Source organism: Anabrus simplex, chromosome 1 (genome assembly GCF_040414725.1).
Source record: "Anabrus simplex isolate iqAnaSimp1 chromosome 1, ASM4041472v1, whole genome shotgun sequence".
In the NCBI taxonomy this organism is placed as follows: Eukaryota; Metazoa; Arthropoda; class Insecta; order Orthoptera; family Tettigoniidae; genus Anabrus; species Anabrus simplex.
Genome location: NC_090265.1, coordinates 543,353,647 through 543,375,274, shown reverse-complemented (window position 1 = coordinate 543,375,274; position 21,628 = coordinate 543,353,647). Strand labels below are relative to the sequence as shown.

Genomic DNA, 21,628 nt, shown 5'->3' with positions numbered 1-21,628 from the left:
TGCTCAAATGCATGAGCCTCGTTTCGGTATATTTACTGGAACGTTAAAGAACTGCATGAAAAATGTCTGGCACGTCGGCGTCTCCGAAAACCGTAAAAGTAGTTACTGGGACATAAATATAAATAACATCATCATATTCTATAACGTGTATAATGTTACTTAATATCTCGGTACTCTTCAGAAATGACAATCTGTTGACAGGGTTAAAGGCTTTCTACAAATAAAAATCTTTAACATACTACTAACTACCTTTTCTCTTGAAGTGTTTGTCTTTAATGGTTTTGACAAGAAATACATTGTGTGAAATTTTCATCCCTTTCCTAATACTTTCTGTTTTGCTTCTACCTACCGGAAGTCTTATGATATCTCAGAACAAAATATATTTTAACAGAATATTTTTGTTGTCCATTGGAGCTACTGTTTCCTAGCTCTGAGATTAGATACATTCCCAACCAACTACGACACTCAACCGAGTATAAAATATAAAAAAGGTACGTAAAGGTTTGAATATTTAAAAGATGTATTATGAAGAAAAACAGTGCTCACGGCATAAGTTTTTTTTTTTTGCTAGGGGCTTTACGTCGCACCGACTCAGATAGGTCTTATGGCGACGATGGGATAGGAACGGCCTAGGAGTTGGAAGGAAGCGGCCGTGGCCTTAATTAAGGTACAGCCCCAGCATTTGCCTGGTGTGAAAATGGGAAACCACGGAAAACCATCTTCAGGGCTGCCGATAGTGGGATTCGAACCTACTATCTCCCGGATGCAAGCTCACAGCCGCGCGCCTCTACGCGCACGGCCAACTCGCCCGGTCACGGCATAAGTTAATAGTGGATATCTTCTTAAAGACGTCGTCTCCAAACGGAGGTAGACGATCCACACGGCCAGCTCCGATCTTGACATTGCAGCCATGCCATGTGGATTTATTGGAATATCTCTCAGGATCTTTAATGCAGTGGTTTCCCGTTGCCTTCTGTATCCTGATGCCGTTGACCAAACTGGTTCCTCCGCCTTTGGGAACAATTTCTTGTACCCAGGACAATAGAGTGCCCTTGCCCATACCCGCTCATCCACTCTCAAAGAGACTGTTGGCACTTGGTATAGAAGATCTCCTTATACCGGGAGATAATCGGTCCCTTCATTCGTTAGGCGCCTGCATATAAAATAATATATTTATATGCAGTCGTTGCCCCCTCTCTACCGCGGGGAGGTGAATGTCAGGATTTCACCGTCATTGAAACAAGGACCAAATGGCATTTCCTTGTTTCTCTTGTTCTTTAGAGAGGAACATTGGATATAGAAGTTGTTAATCTAATATAATCTCACTTCCGTATTTAAATAAGTATGCTCATTATATTTGTAGCTCATATTTTAGAGAGCAAAGTGTTATGCATTTTCTTGTGTCACTAAGTATTTCACTCTTAAATTTCAGTTGGTGGTGCAGGAAAGGAGGCTGAGTGCAAACGCATCCCGCACCATGGCAGCCATGTCGCTGGGTTTCATCGTCATGGTAACGCCGTGGACCATACAAGAAGTGGTGGCAGCCTGCACGGGAACAAAGGTGACTTAAATAGGGATACAGCTTTCACGTTCTTGATCCGTGTTGTACATTAAAAATGAATCCACGTTTGCATAACAAGTAAAAGTAGTTAATGGGACGTAAAACCAATAACGTTGATGTATTTGTTTAAGGATACCACCAAGACAGGACTTTCCAATGTAAATTCTTAGTTATATTTGCAAATGGTATCTTTGAATTGAAAACACACATTGCTGTGTTCTGATTCCACGTAAAAAGCGGTCCCTTTGCTACGATCACGGCACATAAAACTGCAACTGTGTTTGCTTCTTTAAGCATTCTATATTATTTCTGACAAATTTGTTACCACGTGTAACTTGCAACTGGAAATGAGAAAAACTTCCAGCCATTGCTTTATACTTCATAACATTCATTAATCATGGTAAAAAATTTCCTTTAGTATAATTTTTAATACTTATTCTCTTGATCCGTTGCTATTTTCTGGTCTATTTGCGTCACACACACACACACACTCACTACTGGTGTACATTGTGACTGTGCCTATTCATTAGTACGTTTTTGCCTATTCATTAGCCTTAGGCTTTCTACAAACAAAAATCTCTAACATACAGAGGTGTGAACATTATTAGACTCAACACTATTTTTTTTTAAATTTCCATTGTCACTTTACCTATTACTTATCTAACCATAAAAGTTATTTTTGTGCTGCAATGGAGCTCTCATTACGTGTCACTTGATGTCTGTTTAACCCTTCGAGGACCAAGCATTTTCACACCTGCCAACTTGGGTACAATATGGACCCGACGTTATTTTCAGTTATACACGCTTTTTATAATCAGTGCACTTCATAAACCTCACAAAGTCATTTCTACAGACTCATTTAATGTGGTGTTTCGAAAGAGCAATAAAAAATATCGCCTTCTATCATGTCTTCCACTCACCCAGTCAGGTTTAGGGAACGTAAATAGAACATATGCGTTCAGAGCTGCTGTATACAGAATATTCATGTGAAGACTGAGTGCTCATCTTCGGGTTGTTCTGAAATATGTGTACATTCGTACCATCTGGTCAACGGTATCTACTCCGCTCTTTGTTTTGTTGTAGTAAGCATTAATTTCAGAAATTATTTTCTCATGGTTCTCTAGTATTGCGTCATCATGGTGTTGTGTTGACTGGAGAATCACAGATTTCTTTGGTTTAGGTACATACGAAACTAGCCATAGTGTCAGTGAATGCAAACAGAGGAGATTTCTCGGGCATTTTGTTACTAACCAGCTCTATGGGTATGTTTTCCTTGTTTTTTCTCATTGTCCATGTTAGAGTCAATTTATGCTGAAGAAGCTCCTGAGCCACATCAAAGTCTGTGAAGAAATTGTCCACTGTTATGCCACGCTCTGATCCGTATATGTGATGAACCAAATCAAGAACAACTCTTTTCCTTGCCCTTTCTCAGGTTGTGAATCAACTTTCCCCAGATACACTTGAAAGTTTACGGTGTAATGGTACTTCACATCATCTATCGCCCACACTTTTACTCCGAATTTTTCAGGTTTTTATTTCATGTAAACTATGAAAGGGCATCTTCCTCGAAATGACACCAATTGTTCATCAACTGTGACAATGGCACCAGGCTCAAAACACTCCATACAGTTTCTCCTTTATTATCTTGTAGATTTATCATCAAAGCGAATAAGGACGAGTAGAAGCTTGATTCCTGCCTTGAACGTTGTTGCGGCGTAAATATCCCGTCTAAGCGTTACGTCTGTTGCACACATTTCGTCTATGTCCTCGCGATTGTCCCTAAAAGCTCCTGCCACAGGCAATATTCCGAAGAAAGCTTTCATTTCAACATTATCTGTAGGAACAACGTTTCTCTTCTCACAAGGGTTATTTTTGTTACATTCATCGATTAACCTTTAAACTTCTTCGTTAGTACGCAAAACTATTTCATCTACTGTACTCTATCGTTTGTTATTTGGAGAAAGAAACAGTCTTATGTCGGCTCAATATTCTGCGATTTTCTAGCTAGACCAGGTAGAGATTTCAGTATATTAGCAGCAGGTCGTCTTGAATCACGTGGTGCTTTCTTTGACTATGTAAATCGACAATGAGAAAGGAATGTATCCTCATCATCACTGTTATCACTAGAATTATTATCGGTTACATGGAGGCTGTCACCTTCTTCATCTACTTCAATACAGTCTTCTTCTGGAGAAGATTCATCATACTGACAAAGATGTACTTCTATTTCATCATCAGTAAGTGTAATCTCTGTGAGATTAGAATATACTAATTCGTATAAACCGAGTGTATTATTACTGCATTTCACAATCATTTAAAGACCCTCCCCCATGGCACTACAGCCCTTGAAGGGCCTTGGCCTACCAAGTGACCGCAGCTCAGCCCCAATGCCTGCTACTAAAATACTGATGCACATAAATCATTCTGTTCTTTGAAAAATGTGGCTGGGGGACAAAATATACCCCGCTCAACCCTCACAACACAAGTTACATCTACTTTGAATTATATCAGTGACGAAATTATAGTCAGTAGGCTCCTCTGTTAGTATTAAATATTCCAATGGTGAGGATGTTTAATTTCTCTTTACAGCGTGATTAGACAAAATGGAATTATACGTTGTATGAAGTGGATCTGTGATATTTTGCTTTACTTGAGAGCTAGTATAATTCGCTGTGCTTTTTTACTATTTACTGTTGGAACTCTTCGAAACTGATGTTGGAGGATTAGCAACAGACCAAGCAGAAATATATAATCTCAAAGTAATATTTCAAAAGTTACGAATAATACAGTATTTCACGAAGTTTAGTAAGTAGGGTGAATATTTGACCGAACGATAGAGTTCCATGGAACAAATTAGAGACAGTTGACGGAAAAAACAAATACTAAGGCAATTTAATTTGTGTCTTCTCCTTTGAGTCTAATAATTTTCACACTTCTGTGGAACTAACAATTTTTTTCTCTTGAAGTGTTTGTCTTTCACGGTTTCAACAAGAAGTGCAGTGTCTGAAGTTTTCATCTCTTTCGAAATACTTTCTGGTTTACCGAGAAAATGTAGTAATCATGCGTCTACCTACAGGAAGTCTAATGATATCTCAGAATAAAATATATTAATATATTTATAATATATAATACACAGTACACTGGCGGAAAAACGTATCCAAACACCAAGAAGGGGTTGTGATAGATTAGCGAACGTTCGTAGGCGTGTTTATACATCTGAAAGATGACGTTGTTTTAAATTTCCCGCAAATTGCACTAGCGAGGAGCTAGTAGCGTCTCTATGACGTTGCATATCAGGTTTGCTTTAAAGTGGGCTGTTCTGTGTGAAAGCGTTAGTTACCTGTGAGACTGGACGGAGTGACTGTGAGTGGGTCAATAATGTCTTTACGTCGACGAAGAGGCCAGTATTAACAGCTCACTGCGGTTGAACTAGGCCGTATAATAGGGCCACGTGAAGGTGGATTTTCCTTCCGCGCTATTGCAGAACGACTTGATAGGGATGTCTCCACCGTGCATGTGTGCTGGCAGCAGGGGTCACGAGAAGGAGCGCTCTCAAGAAGACCAGGCTCTCGATGTTCCCGTAGCACCACCGAGTGGTAGGACCGCCGTATTCGGCGTATAGCTGTGGTGCAGCGGACTGCGTCTGCAGCAATTCGAGCGGCAGTTGGCACCATAGTGACGCAACGAACTGTTCGAAATCGGTTACTTGAATGACAGCTCCAAGCCAGAAGCCCTGCGGCGTGCATTCCACTTACCCCAAACCAACGCCGTGTTCGATTTCAGTGATGTCAAGCGAGAGCTGATTGGAGGATGGATTGGAGGTCCATTTTGTTTTCCGATGAAAGCCGGTTTTGCCTTGGTGTCAGTGATGGCCGTGTGTTCGTTAGAAGGAGGCTAAGTGAGCGCCTGCATTCCACCTATCTCCGGCGTCGACACACTGGACCTACACTGGGAGTTCTGCTCTGGGGAGCAATTTCCTATGACAGCAGGAGCACTTTCATGGTTATCGCACGCATCCTGACTGGAAATATGTGCGCCCGTCTGGTGATTCGACCTGTTGTGCTGCTATTCATGATGATCAGCTATCTCGGGGGTGTTTTCCAAAAGGATAATGAACCTCCCATGTCGACATGTTGCCTTGGCCTACTCGATCCCCCCATCTGTACCCAACTGAGCACATACGGGACATCATTGAACGACAACTCCAACGTAAAACACAACCGGGTTAGTCTTGTACATTTAATCAATTAAATATGTTACCTCGACAAATGCCGGGTGGTTCACCAGCCCCTTACGATCCAGCTGTATGTATCCCTTGGCATTTATTACAGTTCTGAAATACATCGATCCCTCTCTATAAATCGGGGTAGTGTAACGAGACAGCAGGAATCGTGAGCGCCACTATTAATTCATTATGGGTACCTCGAATGAACCCGTAAAAGGGTACAGATACGCAGAACACGTACTTTAAAACAGGAGGTGGACGCACAGACCGGGAGTCGCAGTAGCTCACATGGAAAGCGGGCGGGGAGATATGTGATAGTGGACAGTGCTAGAGGTAGAAGGTTCGAATCCCACATACGAATTTATTTTAACAGACATTTGGCTAGGATGTGGTAAGGTTGCATATTTGATAGCTTCCACGGACTGATTTGTTTATTTGACCTTGTAAAAGACCGTAAGTATCGTTGCATTGGGTATGGTCTGGGTTGGACGAGGATGAGGAGACGATGGTCTGTGACGTCGTACATGTTCCAAGCTTCGTAGACCACAGGTAAGGTAAAGTTTTCTCCCTTGGAACGATAACAACATGCGATGGCAGGTAAGTATGTAGCTGCGCGAACTCTCCTCCTTCGAAGCAATTCACAACACAAAGTTTATTCACTGCCTCGAGATGTATTCCAGCGACGAGTATGTGGATATGTCACTTATCTATAGAGAAGCTAAACATAATACATACCAGGCACAGCGCCTGTACCAAGAACGTTATCCGGATTGACGACAACCGACGAGCATGACATTTCGGAGTGTGGAAAGATACCTGCGGGATACTGCATCTCTGGGAAGAACACGGCCTATTCGAGAAATTCCCGTGACGTCTGCTGACAATGAAGAGGTAGTGTTTGACGCTATCCGGCTTAACCCGCATACTAGCTCACGGGCCATTGTACAGGAGACGAACTTCAGCCGAGCGTCTGTTATGCGGATATTGCATACCCACCGGTTTCATCCGTACCATCTGTACTTACACGAGGAGCTCCATGGTCATGATTTCGATGCCTGGTTGGCGTTCTGACAATGGATCCTATAACATGTGGACACTGATCCTGCTTTTCTAGCTACTCTCTTATTTACGGACAAAGCACGAGTCCACAACAATGGAACCGTTAATCGCCATAATATGCATTACTGGAGTGTAGATAATCCCCATTGGGTGCAGCAGACAGCTTTTTGCTACAGTGGGGCGTGAATGTGTGGTATGGAATCATGGGTGATCACCTCATCGGTCCCCATTTCTTTGACGGCCATCTGACCAGCCAACGAACGTGGCGGTGGTCGTCTGGAACCATCTCCATTCGACGTATCCTGATAAATGGATAGGAAGGGGAGGACCTGTCCTCTGGCCCGCCAGATCGCCCGATCTTACGCCCCTGATTTTTTTCTGTGGGGCCATGTAAAACAACTGGTGTATGCACAGGAGCCGGCGAGTCTTTGTCACCTTAGACAGCTCATCACCGAGGCATGCCAATCCGTTTAACCAGAGATGTTGCAACGGGCCAGACGGTCCTTACAACTTCGCGTGCAGCTCTGTATCGACCACGGAGGTCGTCAGTTCGAGCAGGTGCTGCGTTAAACGACGTGGATAACTGAAATCCTGTCACATGTTTCCAAGCCTATATCAACCCAGCTCCACACCAAGGGCCCTTTTCAGAGCCAAGTTAACACTTCAGTCTGTGAAAAATACCGGTATTAAGTATACAACCTTGCCACATCCTAGGCAACTGGCTTAAAAATACTTGCATGGGTTTTGAACCTTCTAACTCTCGAACACCGTCAACAATCATACATCGTACCACGCGCTAGCCATGTGAGCTACTGTGATACTTGACTTACGGCGCCCACTTCCCAGCCTATACAGTACCATGCTCCCGAATCTGTGCGTCCACCTCCTGTTTTAACGTACGTGTTCTGCGTATCTGTACTCGTTTCACGGGTTCATTCGAGGTATAATGAATTAATAGTGGCGCTCAAGATTCATGCTGTCTCGTTATACAGTATTACCTTGGTTTAGGGAGAGGGACCGATGTATTTCAGATTTGTAGTAACTGTGAAGGAATGCATAAAACTGGATCGCAAGGGGCTGATGGACCACCCGGCATTTATCGAGGTAACATATTTAATTGATTAAAGGTCTTCTATCCCGTAAACACACATCTCGTTATATTACCCTGCTTTAGGGAGAGGGATCGATGTCTTTCAAATTGTCGTAAATGCGAAGGGATGCATAAAACTGGATCGCAAGTGGCTGGTGAACCACCCGTTATATTGCTAAAATTTTCGTATTCAACATTCCTTATATCATGGCGTTTATATATTTTTTCCACCAGTGTATATAATATAGGTTCACACCATCACATCATCAAAACAGATATGAGGCCAAGAACGTGATGCGGTCCTTATCGATCTCTTAGCTGGGCGTCCAGTAGTGACGTCCTCTGGGCTGGTATCGTGATATCTTATTTGAGATTCCTTCGGAATACTGTATAATAAAATCGTACCCTGTGAAAATCGTGCCCTCACACAAACGTGTGAAAATCGCGGTGAGTTTAAGTATTCATTGCTAGTATTGCTAACCTACTCCCTATAAGTCTAATCGGTCGAAGGAAATATCCAACTTTAGTCCACAATACAAATAGACTAGGAAAGAAAGCAAGCAGTAATTCCTTCTCCTCAAAATTGTTCAGCTTTCTCGTTATCAAAATTAGTCCTGATTTAACAAAATAAACAATGTGCTTGTAAAGTCGAACCCTAGAATCAAAAAAGTCATCGGGTGTATGGAATTGGTCGCAGTAAGCATAGCGTGTGCGCTAACGAAGGCAGATTTGAATATGGAACGGAAACAGAGGAAAATAGCTCACAAGAAAGACTGTAAGAAAAACCGTTAAAAAGTACAAGAAGAATGCTTGAAAACAGTCTTCACCTCGCGAAAGCTAAAATATAAAAAAAGAAAAGAAAGTTGAATATACATGTTTAAATAATATACCGGTAAATTCAAATATATGTATAATGTAAATAGTAGCTTTTGATTATAATGGACCTAACTCTAGGCTTGAAAATCATTGATGGTGCTTATAAGCTGATTTTTTTTAAACTTCTGAATGACAAAACTGTATTTTTCTGCTTATCCAGTTTTAAGCCTGAATAATGTATAATGAGAATCAGTTACATAAATTTCGAAATTTGAAACATTAACACACATGTCGTGACCTACCTGTCCTGCGAGACGTTCTAGTGGTTGGTCACCGGTCGTTGATGTTGGCGTATAACCTTTCCTGCCGAGTGGTCCTGTAGGGAGATAATTAGTTGGTGCGTACTTGGTCCCGGAACTCCCGAAATAAAAGATGAAGTAAAGCTACTGTACTTCATTACTCAGGATGACTATAACAGTATATACAAAATATTTACAATTTCAGACTATGTTGGTCTGACAGAAGCTTGCTCACGAGACTACCGCTACGCGCTAAGTCCGAATTCTGCCTTCCGGCACTTTACGTACAACTTTGCCTAGTTCAATGTTAAGTGAGCACGAATGAATGATCGCGAGAACCCCGCTGCCATCTTGGTTTCGGATTTTATTTCCTCTCACTCAACCAAAGGTCAGTCCCTTCCCACTACCTTGGGGGTTGGACCATGGGCGTTACCTAGCTATTCGCCCTGCTAGGTGCGCCCTTTGGTTACTATTATGAGCTATTTGTCCTAGCAAGTGCTGCCCTCTGAATACGAATATCTCTATCTCCTTCTCTGCACTTTTGTCTCTCTGTCTTAGGCTGGCTTTGATCTCTTTATCGGTCAAGCCGAGTGCATCTGTACGGACTGCTTAGACACTACTTTGTCAATAACAAATATCCGCTCTCGTAAACATGTTATTGCACGCGCGTGAGGCAAGCTCTCTGCCTGACTCTCTCTTAATTCTGACTTACTGAAACATTTCTCCTTCATTCCAATTATTAAAATATAATAAAATTAACATAAAATGCCATTACAAGTCCCGTATTACTAATATTCTTACACTGGCTTATTCCTCTTTGATATCCTGGAATCGAGTCCCGGCTGCCGTTTTATCTGAGAGTCCACTAGTTCTAAACTTGGGAGGTCGGTATACACGACACCCAAGAATACTTTTGATTGACAGTTATGCATCCTATTGCGCGCAATTTACAGGACACCACCCTTCCAACCATGCGTTTGATTGACAGATGTACGAAAGGTATACGGACATAACTGGGCGCGATATACAGGACACCATCTTTTCCCGTCTCATTCTGTCGACATGGTCATTCCCGTTTTTCCGATACCTTTCTAAGTATTTTAGCATAAATCATATATTAAATTTCTTCATAACTTCCTCGTTCCCCAGGTGGTCCCATCACGTGTATTCTTCTGTACGTCTTTTGAATCTCACCTCAGCAGTGGTGATTAAGGCTTCGTCTCTTTTTCTGACTGCCCATACTCCAGTGACGTACAAGTAAACTCGTCTGTCTAGTGTTTATAAAGGTGTAGTGTCGTGTTTCTCCGGACTGAGGATGGTTCCTTTACTGAATGTATTTATTTATGTATGTCTGCATGTGTGCGCGTATTTATTTATGTATTTTATTTGTTTCGACCCTTTGGATCTCGAGTGACTTTTTCAGCACCTCTTCGTTCTTCTCAATATCTCTCCATTCTTTCACTCCTCCTATTTTTGCCCACTTCTGTGGTTTGGATCTCGATTTTAGTATCGGTCCATTTGTGACTTCCGACGAGCTTTCTGTATACGATCTATCTTGTATAGTCGTTAGTGGATAGTTATCTATTATGCCAACAGCCTTCTAATTCTCCCTAACTTTCTTCATCCAGTTATTTTCCGTTAAGCATATCGCATTCCATATCTTCTTTGTTAACCTGTTGTCATCCAACCTCATCAAATGTCCCACGTAACCAACCTTTATTTCCGTAATACACTTGAAATTGGTTTTACTGTTTCGTATATCTCCTGCCTTGATCTACGCACCCATATTTCACCCTGATTTCTGGTACCCCATATATCTCTTAGGATCTTTCTGTCCTCCTTTTCCTATTGAATACAAGCTCCTTTGCCTAATGCAGTGGTCTCAGGAGTATACAATGCATTGTTCAAAATGGTCATCATATATTGTTGTAGTTTGGAGTTCCTCAAAAGGTTCTTCTTCCCATAGATCGTCCTGGCCGTAGTTTCTGCAGAAGTTACGCTTTGTCTTCCGCACTCTTATTATTCTGTAGTTTGCCTGCTATGTCCTTACCTAGGTACCGGAAACTGTCGACTCCCTCTACTACTTGATCTCTAACCTTCCAGTTGACCTTTGCATTCAGTATCTTGCTCTTCTTGTACGCTATCGTCAGTCCAACCTCGCTGCAGTCTCGCCTAGGTTTGCTAGCTCTATCGTCGCATATTCTTCTGTCAAATGATAAGGAGTAGCCGAGATAGTTGGAGGAGTTTTTTGTTCTACATTCTCATTACACGTATTTAGTACAAATTTACAGGAAAGTGTATCTTTGCCCTTGAAAACGAATGTTTATGATTTTTCACCTTTTATTTCCATATCATATTCTGCAGCTGTGATACAGAGCGTTGTAAGTCATTCTCTGAACTGGCAAGTATATTTGGTCATCAACATACAACATTGTATCCAGTTGTGAACGTTCAAGTACTGTGCTGCTGCCGTGGGAAAGAAGCCTTCAGTTGTTTATAAGAGTATTCATATAGATTATTAAAAAATAACATGGGTGATAGCCGGACAGATAGTACGTACGTTAAATGTACACATGATATGCGTATCTCTTGGATACTGAGCTCGAAATTAGACCAACATTTGATCATATCAAAAATAAATTATATTTGTTACAGTTAGGTTGTTTAAATGTAAGGTTAAATATCGTATTTAAAGACTGCAAGTGGAAGTACTCGTACGTGTCAGTTTATGAAATTTGTTTGTGGTCTGTCCACAGGTTCCGGCTTTCATAGACTTCTTAGTCACGTGGTTCGCTCTTAGCAACAGCTTCTGGAATCCTTTCCTCTACTGGCTGCTTAACAACCACTTCCGGAGAATCAGCAAGGAGTTGCTGCTGACTAAGGTACGGTAGGCCAACGATACTATTTATTCATATGTATACGCGTACTTTACAGACTCTACACCGCCTTGAAATGCCTATCTCCATTTTGTTTGCTTCTATCCAAATACGGTATATCCAGTTCTTTGAGGATATTCATTATTTCCCTTCAAATTAATGTATAAGGGACAGTCAAATGGAAACTGAAACCCTACTACAACGCGACCATGGAATGGTTTTATTCAAGAGTAATTAGCAAAACCGTTAATACATTATTCCCACTGGGAGACAAGATGATCAATTCCATTTTTGTGGAAAGAGGTAGGTCGCTGACGGATCCACAACCGCACCCACTCTTTCACTTCCTCGTCTGAATGAAATCGACGTTCATCAATGTCTCCCTTCAGGTAGCCAAAAATGTGAAAATCGGGGATATACAGGGGATGTTGAAGTGTTCCCTTACCAAATCGCCGAAGTGTAACCTTCACCAGGTTTGAAGTATAGGGGCGAACATTATCATGCAACAGGATGACTCTGTCCGACAGCATTCCAGGTCATTTTGATTTTATGGCGCGTCGCAGTTTCTGCAAAGTGTCCTCATAGCGCTGCGCCACCAGGAAACGAACCCCACTTTTCTGCTCTTCTTTGCTTGCCTCCATATATATATATATATATATTTTTTTTTTTGCTAGGGGCTTTACGTCGCACCGACACAGATAGGTCTTATGGCGACGACCCATTTTTATAGCTAGACGAACGCACTAGACCAGTCCGGGCACCAACAACTGCGTACACCTGTGAGTTGTCACTACGCAGTTCTCCTACCACAGCGATGGCAGTATCGATACGTAACAGCAGTGTTGCCACCTTTCGCACGGAATGTGTGTTATGGTGAGTGTTATGGCATCGTTGCTTATATTCCTTAATTGGATGTAAACAGTTCTCTCTTACCTCATTAGTAAAACACAGAGCCCTCTCTGTGAGATGTATTGTTTACAGTCCACTTGCATTCTGGTATGGGTTGGAAAAACTTGTTACATTCATCGATGATAGTATTACGGTTATAGGAGACTTACACTGTCCCTGAGATACTTGGTGTGAAAGTGACACTTGAAGAATAGGTCTGTGAACTTGACAGTCTGATATGTAATACATAGTTAAAAAAAATAGGGGAACATGTTTTTGAACGTATGCCATGCTCCACAAAACAATACCTCACACCCAGTTATATTACCAACTAAACTTTTATTCCTTACCGTTGAAGTATACAAAACAAAATCGATGGATTCGAGTTTATTTTCAGAACACAAACGGAAATGTCCCGATAGGGGCGAAAACAAAGTGATAACAATCTCCCAGGGTGAATTTTTTTCACAGTTGGAGAGCTTCAGTATGGTGTATGTTCCCTACGAGCATTTTTCACAGCTTGGCACCTACGTGGCATACTCCGTATAAGTCGATGGAGGTCACGTTGCGGTATTAGGTCCCATTCTTAAATGAGAGCCTGTTCGAGGTATTGGGAGTCTGTGGTGGGACAGGACGGTTACGAACACTTCTGCCAAGCCTATCACACACATGCTCGATGGGATTAAGGTCCGGACTCACTGCAGTCCATTCCATCTCTTGAATGACCAGTTCTCGCAAGACAGCTCTGGTGATGCGCGCTACATGAGCCCTGGCATTATCGTGAATAAGTACGAACTCACGGCCAACACCGTACGCAACAACCAACACATGCTGTAGCAGTATCTGCTCGATGTACCCCGCAGCGGTAAGATTACCACGGACGACGACAAGATCCGTACGGCCATCAATACTCACGCCACCCCACATCATCACAGGACCTTGTCCGAATCGGTCGCCTTCCTGGACAAAATTTGGCATGTACTGTTCACCATCGCGTGTCCACACACGTTGACGTCCATCACGCTGTGTCAGGGGAAATATGGACCCGTCTGTGAACAACACATGTTTCCATTGGCGAAGTTACCAGTTAACGTGTGTACGGACACACAGAAGGCAAGCTGCGCGATGTTGCTGCGTTAAACGATGCACTCGAACAGGACGTCTGGGTCGTAAGGACACTTCTCTTTACCTGTCCCTTACTGTCTGGTCAGACACCGTGACTCGAGTGACCCTCCTGAGGTCTTGTTGCAGTTCTCTGGCAGTTGCTGAACGACGCCGCAACACACACATGGTCAGATATAGGTCATCCTGTGCTGTTGTCATGTGTCCACGACCTTGTCCAACCCTCCTTGTGAACTGGCCTGGCTAATCATAGCGATTACACAAGCGGTGAATAACTGACGGAGAGACACAGAGATCCACAATAACACGACGAAAAGTCCATCCTTCCTGGATCAAAGTGACGGTCCTTGCGACTTGAAACTCGTTAAAATGTCTCATGGGATGTGCTGGTTGACATACAAAGTGCTCAAATGACCGTAGTAGTCTGTGTACCTTACAACAACACACGGTTGCACCGCTATTCACTTTGTTTTGAGGGGTCACCTGACAGTTTAATGCATTGCTACGGCTACAGATGGAGTATAACTTCGATTTGACATACCCTGAGTAGCTAAGATCTCAAGGTATGCTGTACGACCACTGAAACCTCATCTACCAAATTAACGTTCATATACCAGATGTTACAAAACATGTTCCCCTATTTTTTTTAAACTGTGTAATTCCTGCTGACTCGGTGAGGAAAGGGACAGGAATCTACCTCACTCCTCACTTCTCCTGGTCTGTCTATTTAGTGAACCGTGAGATAGAGTATTCATAGAAGTTGATAAACATTACCACAACATTCTTACACGACTTAAGTCACAAAACTCCGTATGTAATCTCTCTTTCTCTCTATGGGCGTGACAACTGAGTGAATTTATCACCATGAATCGAATACTGGTCAGTGCTTGTGAGATGTTCGAAAATGAAAGAGATATCCCTGTGGTGCGAATGCATGGTAAATCTACAGATTCCATGGTGTAGCCGATTAATGGTAAAACTCCAAGTTTGGTTTACTTCCTTCCCAATCATTGCGTGCGACGTTAAACCACTAACAATCAAAAATAGACATTGCCTAAAATATTTAGATGATTCCCTAAATAAATAATTTCCTGTTTTTTGCTAGTGATTTAACGTCGCACTGACACATCGAAAGATTTCGGTGACACAAGGATGGGAAAAGAGTATGGTTGGGAAGAGAGGGACAGTGGTCTTAAGTAAAGGACAGTCCCAACATTGGCTTGGTGTGAAAATGGGAAACCACGGAAAACCATCTTCAGGGCTGCTGACAGTAGGATTCGAACCCACTATAATAATAATAATAATAATAATAATAATAATAATAATAATAATAATAATAATAATAATAATAATAATAATAATAATAATCGTTACCGTGTGCAGATATTTCAATTTGACGCCATCTGGCTGTCGGCTCGTCAATTTCGACGTTCCGTTTTACTCTAGGCCCACTAGATGGCAGACCGAGTAAACCGAAACTCTCTTGGGCGTCTATGGCTGAGATTTTTAATGAATTTTGTCGGGTAAACACCAAATGTCTCACCATAGATCTTTCACATGCCGACATCGTACGTCATGGAGTGTCGAATGGACTTTTATTCCACCCTTCATATATCCGCTACCTCTGCCGGGTTTGAACCCGCTATCTTGTGATGCAGGGGCCGACATTCTACCAGTGATCCACAGAGGCAGCTATCGTGTTAAATGACAACCCACGCTGTCATGTCGCAAACAATGCCAAGCTCATATTGCAACGGTGGCATTGGGAGGTCTTGGAACACCCTCCGTACTCACCAGATATGAGTCCTTGTGACTTCGAACTGTTTCCGAAGTTGAAGGAACCCCTCTGAGGCCGCCGATTTCCCGATATGACACCTGTACTCGGCGCAGTAGAACGCTCCGTCCCTTTCATCTACAGAGAACGCCATGCCAACGGACCTCAACGGCTTCCCGACATATGGCGAAAGGTAATCAACTTTACGGGTGACTACTTTGCAGGAATGCAATGCAATTTTACTTGTTAGTTCATTAAATATTGCGTTCTATCAATATTGCCGCTGCTTGTTTACGGCCCTCGTACATACACACATACATACATACATACATACATACATACATACATACATACATACATACATACATACATACATTACACAGCTGGAATTCAATAAAGTAACAAGGTAAGATATGTTGTAAAAATCTCAAAACTGAAGACATTTTTGATGGAATTATAACGTCCGTATACATCTTGCAGATAATGATTATTAAGACGTTCGTATGAAAAGTATGAAACTCGCGCATACCCTCGTCTTAATAAGTGCCATTTAATCTCGTTGCAAAGATCCGGGGATATTTAGAAAAATAAGGCCAATTTGGTGTATTACTTTCTTTATTTATTTCATCTCGTTTTTAATAATAGTGCTCAAAGTTTTGCATTTTACGATATCACATGGTATATGTTTACAGTGTGCACTCACTGTCGGCCAATATCTGTGAACAGTAGTGATGCTAACCCCAGATCATGGTAAATATTTGCCCGATAGGAGACATTTGTTGTGTAGGTCAGTTTAACATCATCATTTATAAGAAAGGATGCTGCAAGAAGGATGGCCACAAGTGGATGTAGCCACTCGTGTTGGAGCGAGTCAGAATGATGTCTTCAGAGTTCTGAAAATGTTGAGGGAGACACAGACGTTTACTGGTCGACGAAGGTGCGTCCACGAAAATCAACTAAAACGAAGAATCTGTATTTATCGCTTTCAGCACGTCATAGAACCTTTTATACCACCACCCTGTTCGGCTAAGACCTTACGAGGGCCATCAGAGTGAACGTGTCAAAATAAGACACTGCACGCTGGACGAATGATATCATAGAGGTCTAATTTATGCCAAAAAGCTCCTCTTAAACCACACCATAGTTCATCTCGTATAAGGTGGGCAACAACTCACAGCCTATGATATCGATGTCACCATACGCTTTCCATCCGTACAATAGGAACATTAGATCATCCGATAAGAGATGGACGGGCCCTTCATTTTAGGGCGTATTTGCAGCAATAGTATTCCGTCGTGTTTTGGGGTGGGATCATGTTTAGTTGACATACAGCTCTAATTCCTATCCAGGGTAACATGACTGGGCTGGTGTGTAGAGTCATCCTTCAGCCTGTAGTTCCAAGACTTGCTGCCACTGGGGGTGAGGGCATTGCGCTAGTGGATGATAACGCTTGTGCCCCTTGAGCCAAAGTGGCCCGTCAGTTCCTTGAGACTCATGGCATGCAGCGAATATTGTGGTCGGCAGTTTCTGTGGACATGTTCGGTACTGTTTTGAACAATGCATGATCTGAAGGGAGCAATTTCCCAGCGTCATTATCCTCCTTCTAACATTCAGCAACTGACTGAAGCTACTATCCAAGAATGGGACAATCTACCCCCAAACCAAGTTGGATTCCGTGATACTAATTATGCCTCGTCGTGTTCAAGCATGCCTCAGTGCCCCAATCGACTGTAGACGGCACTGATCTGCCACACAATGAACGATAATTTTTTATTCAGTATCCCCCGTTACCAACTTCGTGTTTTTAGTTGCGTATCTGTTGCTTCGCTTAGCTAACTGCATGTAGTTTTTCTTTGTATATGACCTCCGTATTCTATTATGTATAAAAACCAAATCAAACCAAACTCCATCGCACTACAGCCCTTGAAGGGCCTTGGCCTACCAAGCGACCGCTGCTCAGCCCGAAGGCCTGCAGATTATGAGGAGTCGTGTGGTCGAATCCTCTCGGCCGTTATTCTTGGATTCCTAGACCGGGTCCGCTATCTCACCGTCAGATAGCTCCTCAATTCTAATCACGTAGGCTGAGTGGACCTCGAACCAGCCCTCAGGTCTAGGTAAAAATCCCTGACCTGGCCGGGAATCGATCCCGGGGCCTCCGGGTAGGAGGCAGGCACGCTACCCCTACACCACGGGGCCGGCATTCTATAATGTATAGTCACTCAAAAAGAGAATGAGTGTATGGTATTGTGTGTTTCCGCACTTAATATTTTATTACACAATTTTAAATATTATTCAAATATAGTGGGCGATCAAAATTTTTCCACTCGACGGCCATACAATCCTCAATCGGGATGACAATCAGGAAACATTGCCGTGGGCATTGTGGCACTCATCCCACCAACGCGCCAGGTTGAAGATCCCCGTGCGGTAGTACACCGTGTGCTGCTACGTGAAGAAGCCCGCAACCGCTTGCTGCACATCCTTGTAAGGAAGCGTCGATCCTTGAATTTATTTTGAGAGGACCGAAGGCGTGATAATGGTTATGCGCCGGTTCGCCCTAATCGCCTCATCCACCGCCCGCTTGTTGTTGTCCGTAATGGATGAGGCTGGCCTCCCAGATCACCCGGCGTTTTGTGTCGAAACGCGACCCGCACGGAACTTTGTGCACCAATTCACAACGGTGGTTTCAGACCGATAGTATGACACATACAGAGTCTTCATTCGCCAATGGATGTCCACCGGTTTTTGTCCTGCGGCAGCCAAGAACAGTATAACAGCACGTTGGTCCTGTTTGGACGCATTTGGTAATAACGTTGCCATAGTTCACGCGGCCGCATTTAACTTGCGCACCTCTGCACGACACGACAGCCATACTAATCCCTTTGCCTACATGTCCGTGCTTATATACGCGCATTGGAGTCGCGCTACGTAGCATGTCCGCTGCAGCAACGCCTTTAGGCGGAAACATTCTGATCACGCCTAATATAATTCACCTCCAATGTAGAAAAAACCCTGTGGTTACCCACAATAAATATTTCGTCTATAGCTTCAGTTGGTTCTGAGAAAAGTGTACCTGTGTGAAAGCTATTCAACACCACCCATTCATTATTTTTTTGAGTGACTGTACGTACATACACACAGCAAAATAAAAATGTTCTGAAGCAGAATATGCCAAACTCTCTCCCTCAGCACTGTATTTGGATCGTGTTATTTCAGGACATGGGACGTGAAGTAGGGACCACATATCTGTAAATTTTTCTCTCTCCCAGTAGGTAAAGCAGATTTGCAGTGATAATCTTCAATTTGATTGTATGAGACTGGGAGGCATTGCTTTCTTGCGAAGAGTGCGCTGCACATAGAGTAATTTTAACACAGACACTTCGACTGAAAATTATAGAATCTTCTCGTCTACTGGTGAGCTTTTACGTTCAGAGCAACCAGCGAATTGAGTTTTTATGTATATTGCACGAAGCTCACTTTTAGTAGTCATTTAAGTCCGCTTTTCTCACTCTGTCCATGCATGATATTGGTAGTAAACGTCTAGAATACTACGCTTCGAAGATTCAATTCTTTTCCTCGGATTCTCAGTGAATGTCTAAGTATTAGAACCAACATATGGACAGGAAGCTCACAGCAAAGAACTAGTGTTGCTGAATTTAAATGCTAAAGCATTTATAGAAAATAGTTCGCATTTCCTTACGTTTTCTAGATTTTATTTCGGTTGATTTGATTCGCAGTCACCTGGAAAATTTAAAACTCGGTTAATAATGTACCTATTTGTCGTATGTAATACCATATCCCACACGCCTGACAAGTCATGTGTTAACGTTCGCGAAATACTATAGAGTCCTTCAATTCATGCCAACTGATTTCTTATGATAGATGCGTTTCTTTATTTGTTCATTGGCACCAGAGAATATAGATATCACTGATGTGAAAGTTGCTGATGTAGAGTATGGGTGTAGGCGGGAGATAATTTTTCGACAAGTGTCTGTTGATGCTGTGAAATATGTTTTTATTGCGTTAGAGGGGCTCGAATACCATTCTATGGCCAGTAATGAATTCAATGGCAAGCTACCTTAATTCATATATATATTATGTGCCTCATCTTAGCGCTTTTTGTGAGTGCCCTACAAGCACGTACATTATTTGATGAAAATTCATAAAGAATCGATGTTATTGCCAAAAGAAAGGAGGAAGAATAATAGAAATAAACTAGATATGAAAGAAGAGGAGGAACGAAGGAAGGGAGGGAGGAAGGAAGGAACAAGGAGGAAGGAAATAATGAATAAAGAAAAGAAGGTGATACAAAAGGGAAGAATGAAGAAAGAATGATGGAAGAAACAATGAGAAAAGACAGAAACAAAGAAAGAAGAAAAAAGGAAGAAAGAAAGACAGAAAGAAAGAAAGAAAGAAAGAAAGAAAGAAAGAAAGAAAGAAAGGAGGGAATAAATAATTTTGTAACAGTTATTCCTACCGATCATCGCATAACAGATAATTATAACCATCGTGAACAGTTAAAATTTCCAGCGATTTTGGCTACACCTTCTTAATTTTAAATAATTAAATACTTAGTATAATCATAGTTCATTTTTTTGTTTCTTACCCTGTATGATCGAGTCCATTACCCTCCTGGAAGACCTACCCCCATCCAGCCTCCTGTCATGACTACATCCCAAGTGGATTCATTTGCACAGCTGAAAACGACGTTTCCATTCTAACATTTCTTCTTTCTAATTTTCCTACCGCCTTTCCCACAACTGTGAAGTCTCGGGTGCGAATTGCATAGCACATGTGGACTTGGCCCCGTTTTACGACCGGATACCCCTCCTGACGGCAACCCTATATGGAGGGATGTAATCATTATTGCGTGTTTCTGTGGTGGTTGGTAGTGTGGTATGTTCTCTTAATATGAAGAGGAAAGTGTTGGGACGGACACGCACATCCAGTCCACAAGCCAGAAGAATTAATCAGAAGTGATTAAAATCTCCGACCCGGCCGGGAATCAAACCCGAGACCCTCTGAACCGAAGGCCAGTACGCTGACCATTCAGTCAACGAGTCGGACAACGCTTTCATTCATACATTATCAGTTAATACAAATATCCTTCTTCCTCCTGGCTTTTCCCAATGGGGCTCCATGTGGTGTGGATTTTGCCCAGTTTTACGGCAGTTTGCCCTTCCTGACACCAACCTCATATATATGGGTGTATTCACTGTTGGTGTTTCTGTGGTCATCAGTAATGTGGAGTGTGGTATGTAGGTGAAGAGAAGTGTATTAAGACGAACACAATATCTCAGACCCCGAGCCAGAGGAATTAACTATACGGATTTAAAATCCATAGCCTGACCGAGAATCGAAGTCGGATCCTCTGAATTGAAGATCGAAATGCTGACCATTCGACCAATGAGCCGGACTATACAACTAAATTACATAGTAAATAAATAAGTAATGCGCCCTTCCTGCGTCCAGCAACGACGTAAATAAAAATTCTCCGACTGTTCTATTATCTCTCAGGGTATATTTTCTTGCATATAGTCCAGTTTTACGTGAATTCAGAAGAGAAATACAACCGCAATAACTCGCTATTAATTGTCAGATAAACATCTTCATCCTTTCACACTCTACCTCAATGCTTATAATGTCATAAATCGCAAACAACTCAACTTAACACTAAACTATGCTACAGTATCAGCCTACAAATTAATTAATCGCACATGTTAAAATCTAAATCAACAAGTTTATTAACTTAACATAACGCCTAGGAAAGATAAAGTAATTCAAATCTTTGTTCCATATTTCAGAAAATAAAAGTTAATATCATCCATCCATTTCATTTACATCAGCGCTGATTACAATTGTTCATTCTCAATCTTGACATGAGCTAATATCTTATCTTCAAATCACTACTTGATATT

The 21,628-nt window shown here is 42.2% G+C and overlaps 1 protein-coding gene across 1 annotated transcript in view; it reads left to right on the top strand.

Moving 5' to 3' along the window:
• Nucleotides 1–21,628, top strand: part of LOC136869204 (trace amine-associated receptor 1) — a 249,367-nt gene that overhangs the window by 202,710 nt on the left and 25,029 nt on the right. Inside the window, exons 5-6 of the mRNA XM_067144831.2 lie at nucleotides 1,433–1,561; nucleotides 11,807–11,932. Of these exons, the coding sequence (XP_067000932.2) occupies nucleotides 1,433–1,561; nucleotides 11,807–11,932 (255 nt within the window). The remainder of the gene's footprint in view (nucleotides 1–1,432; nucleotides 1,562–11,806; nucleotides 11,933–21,628) is intronic.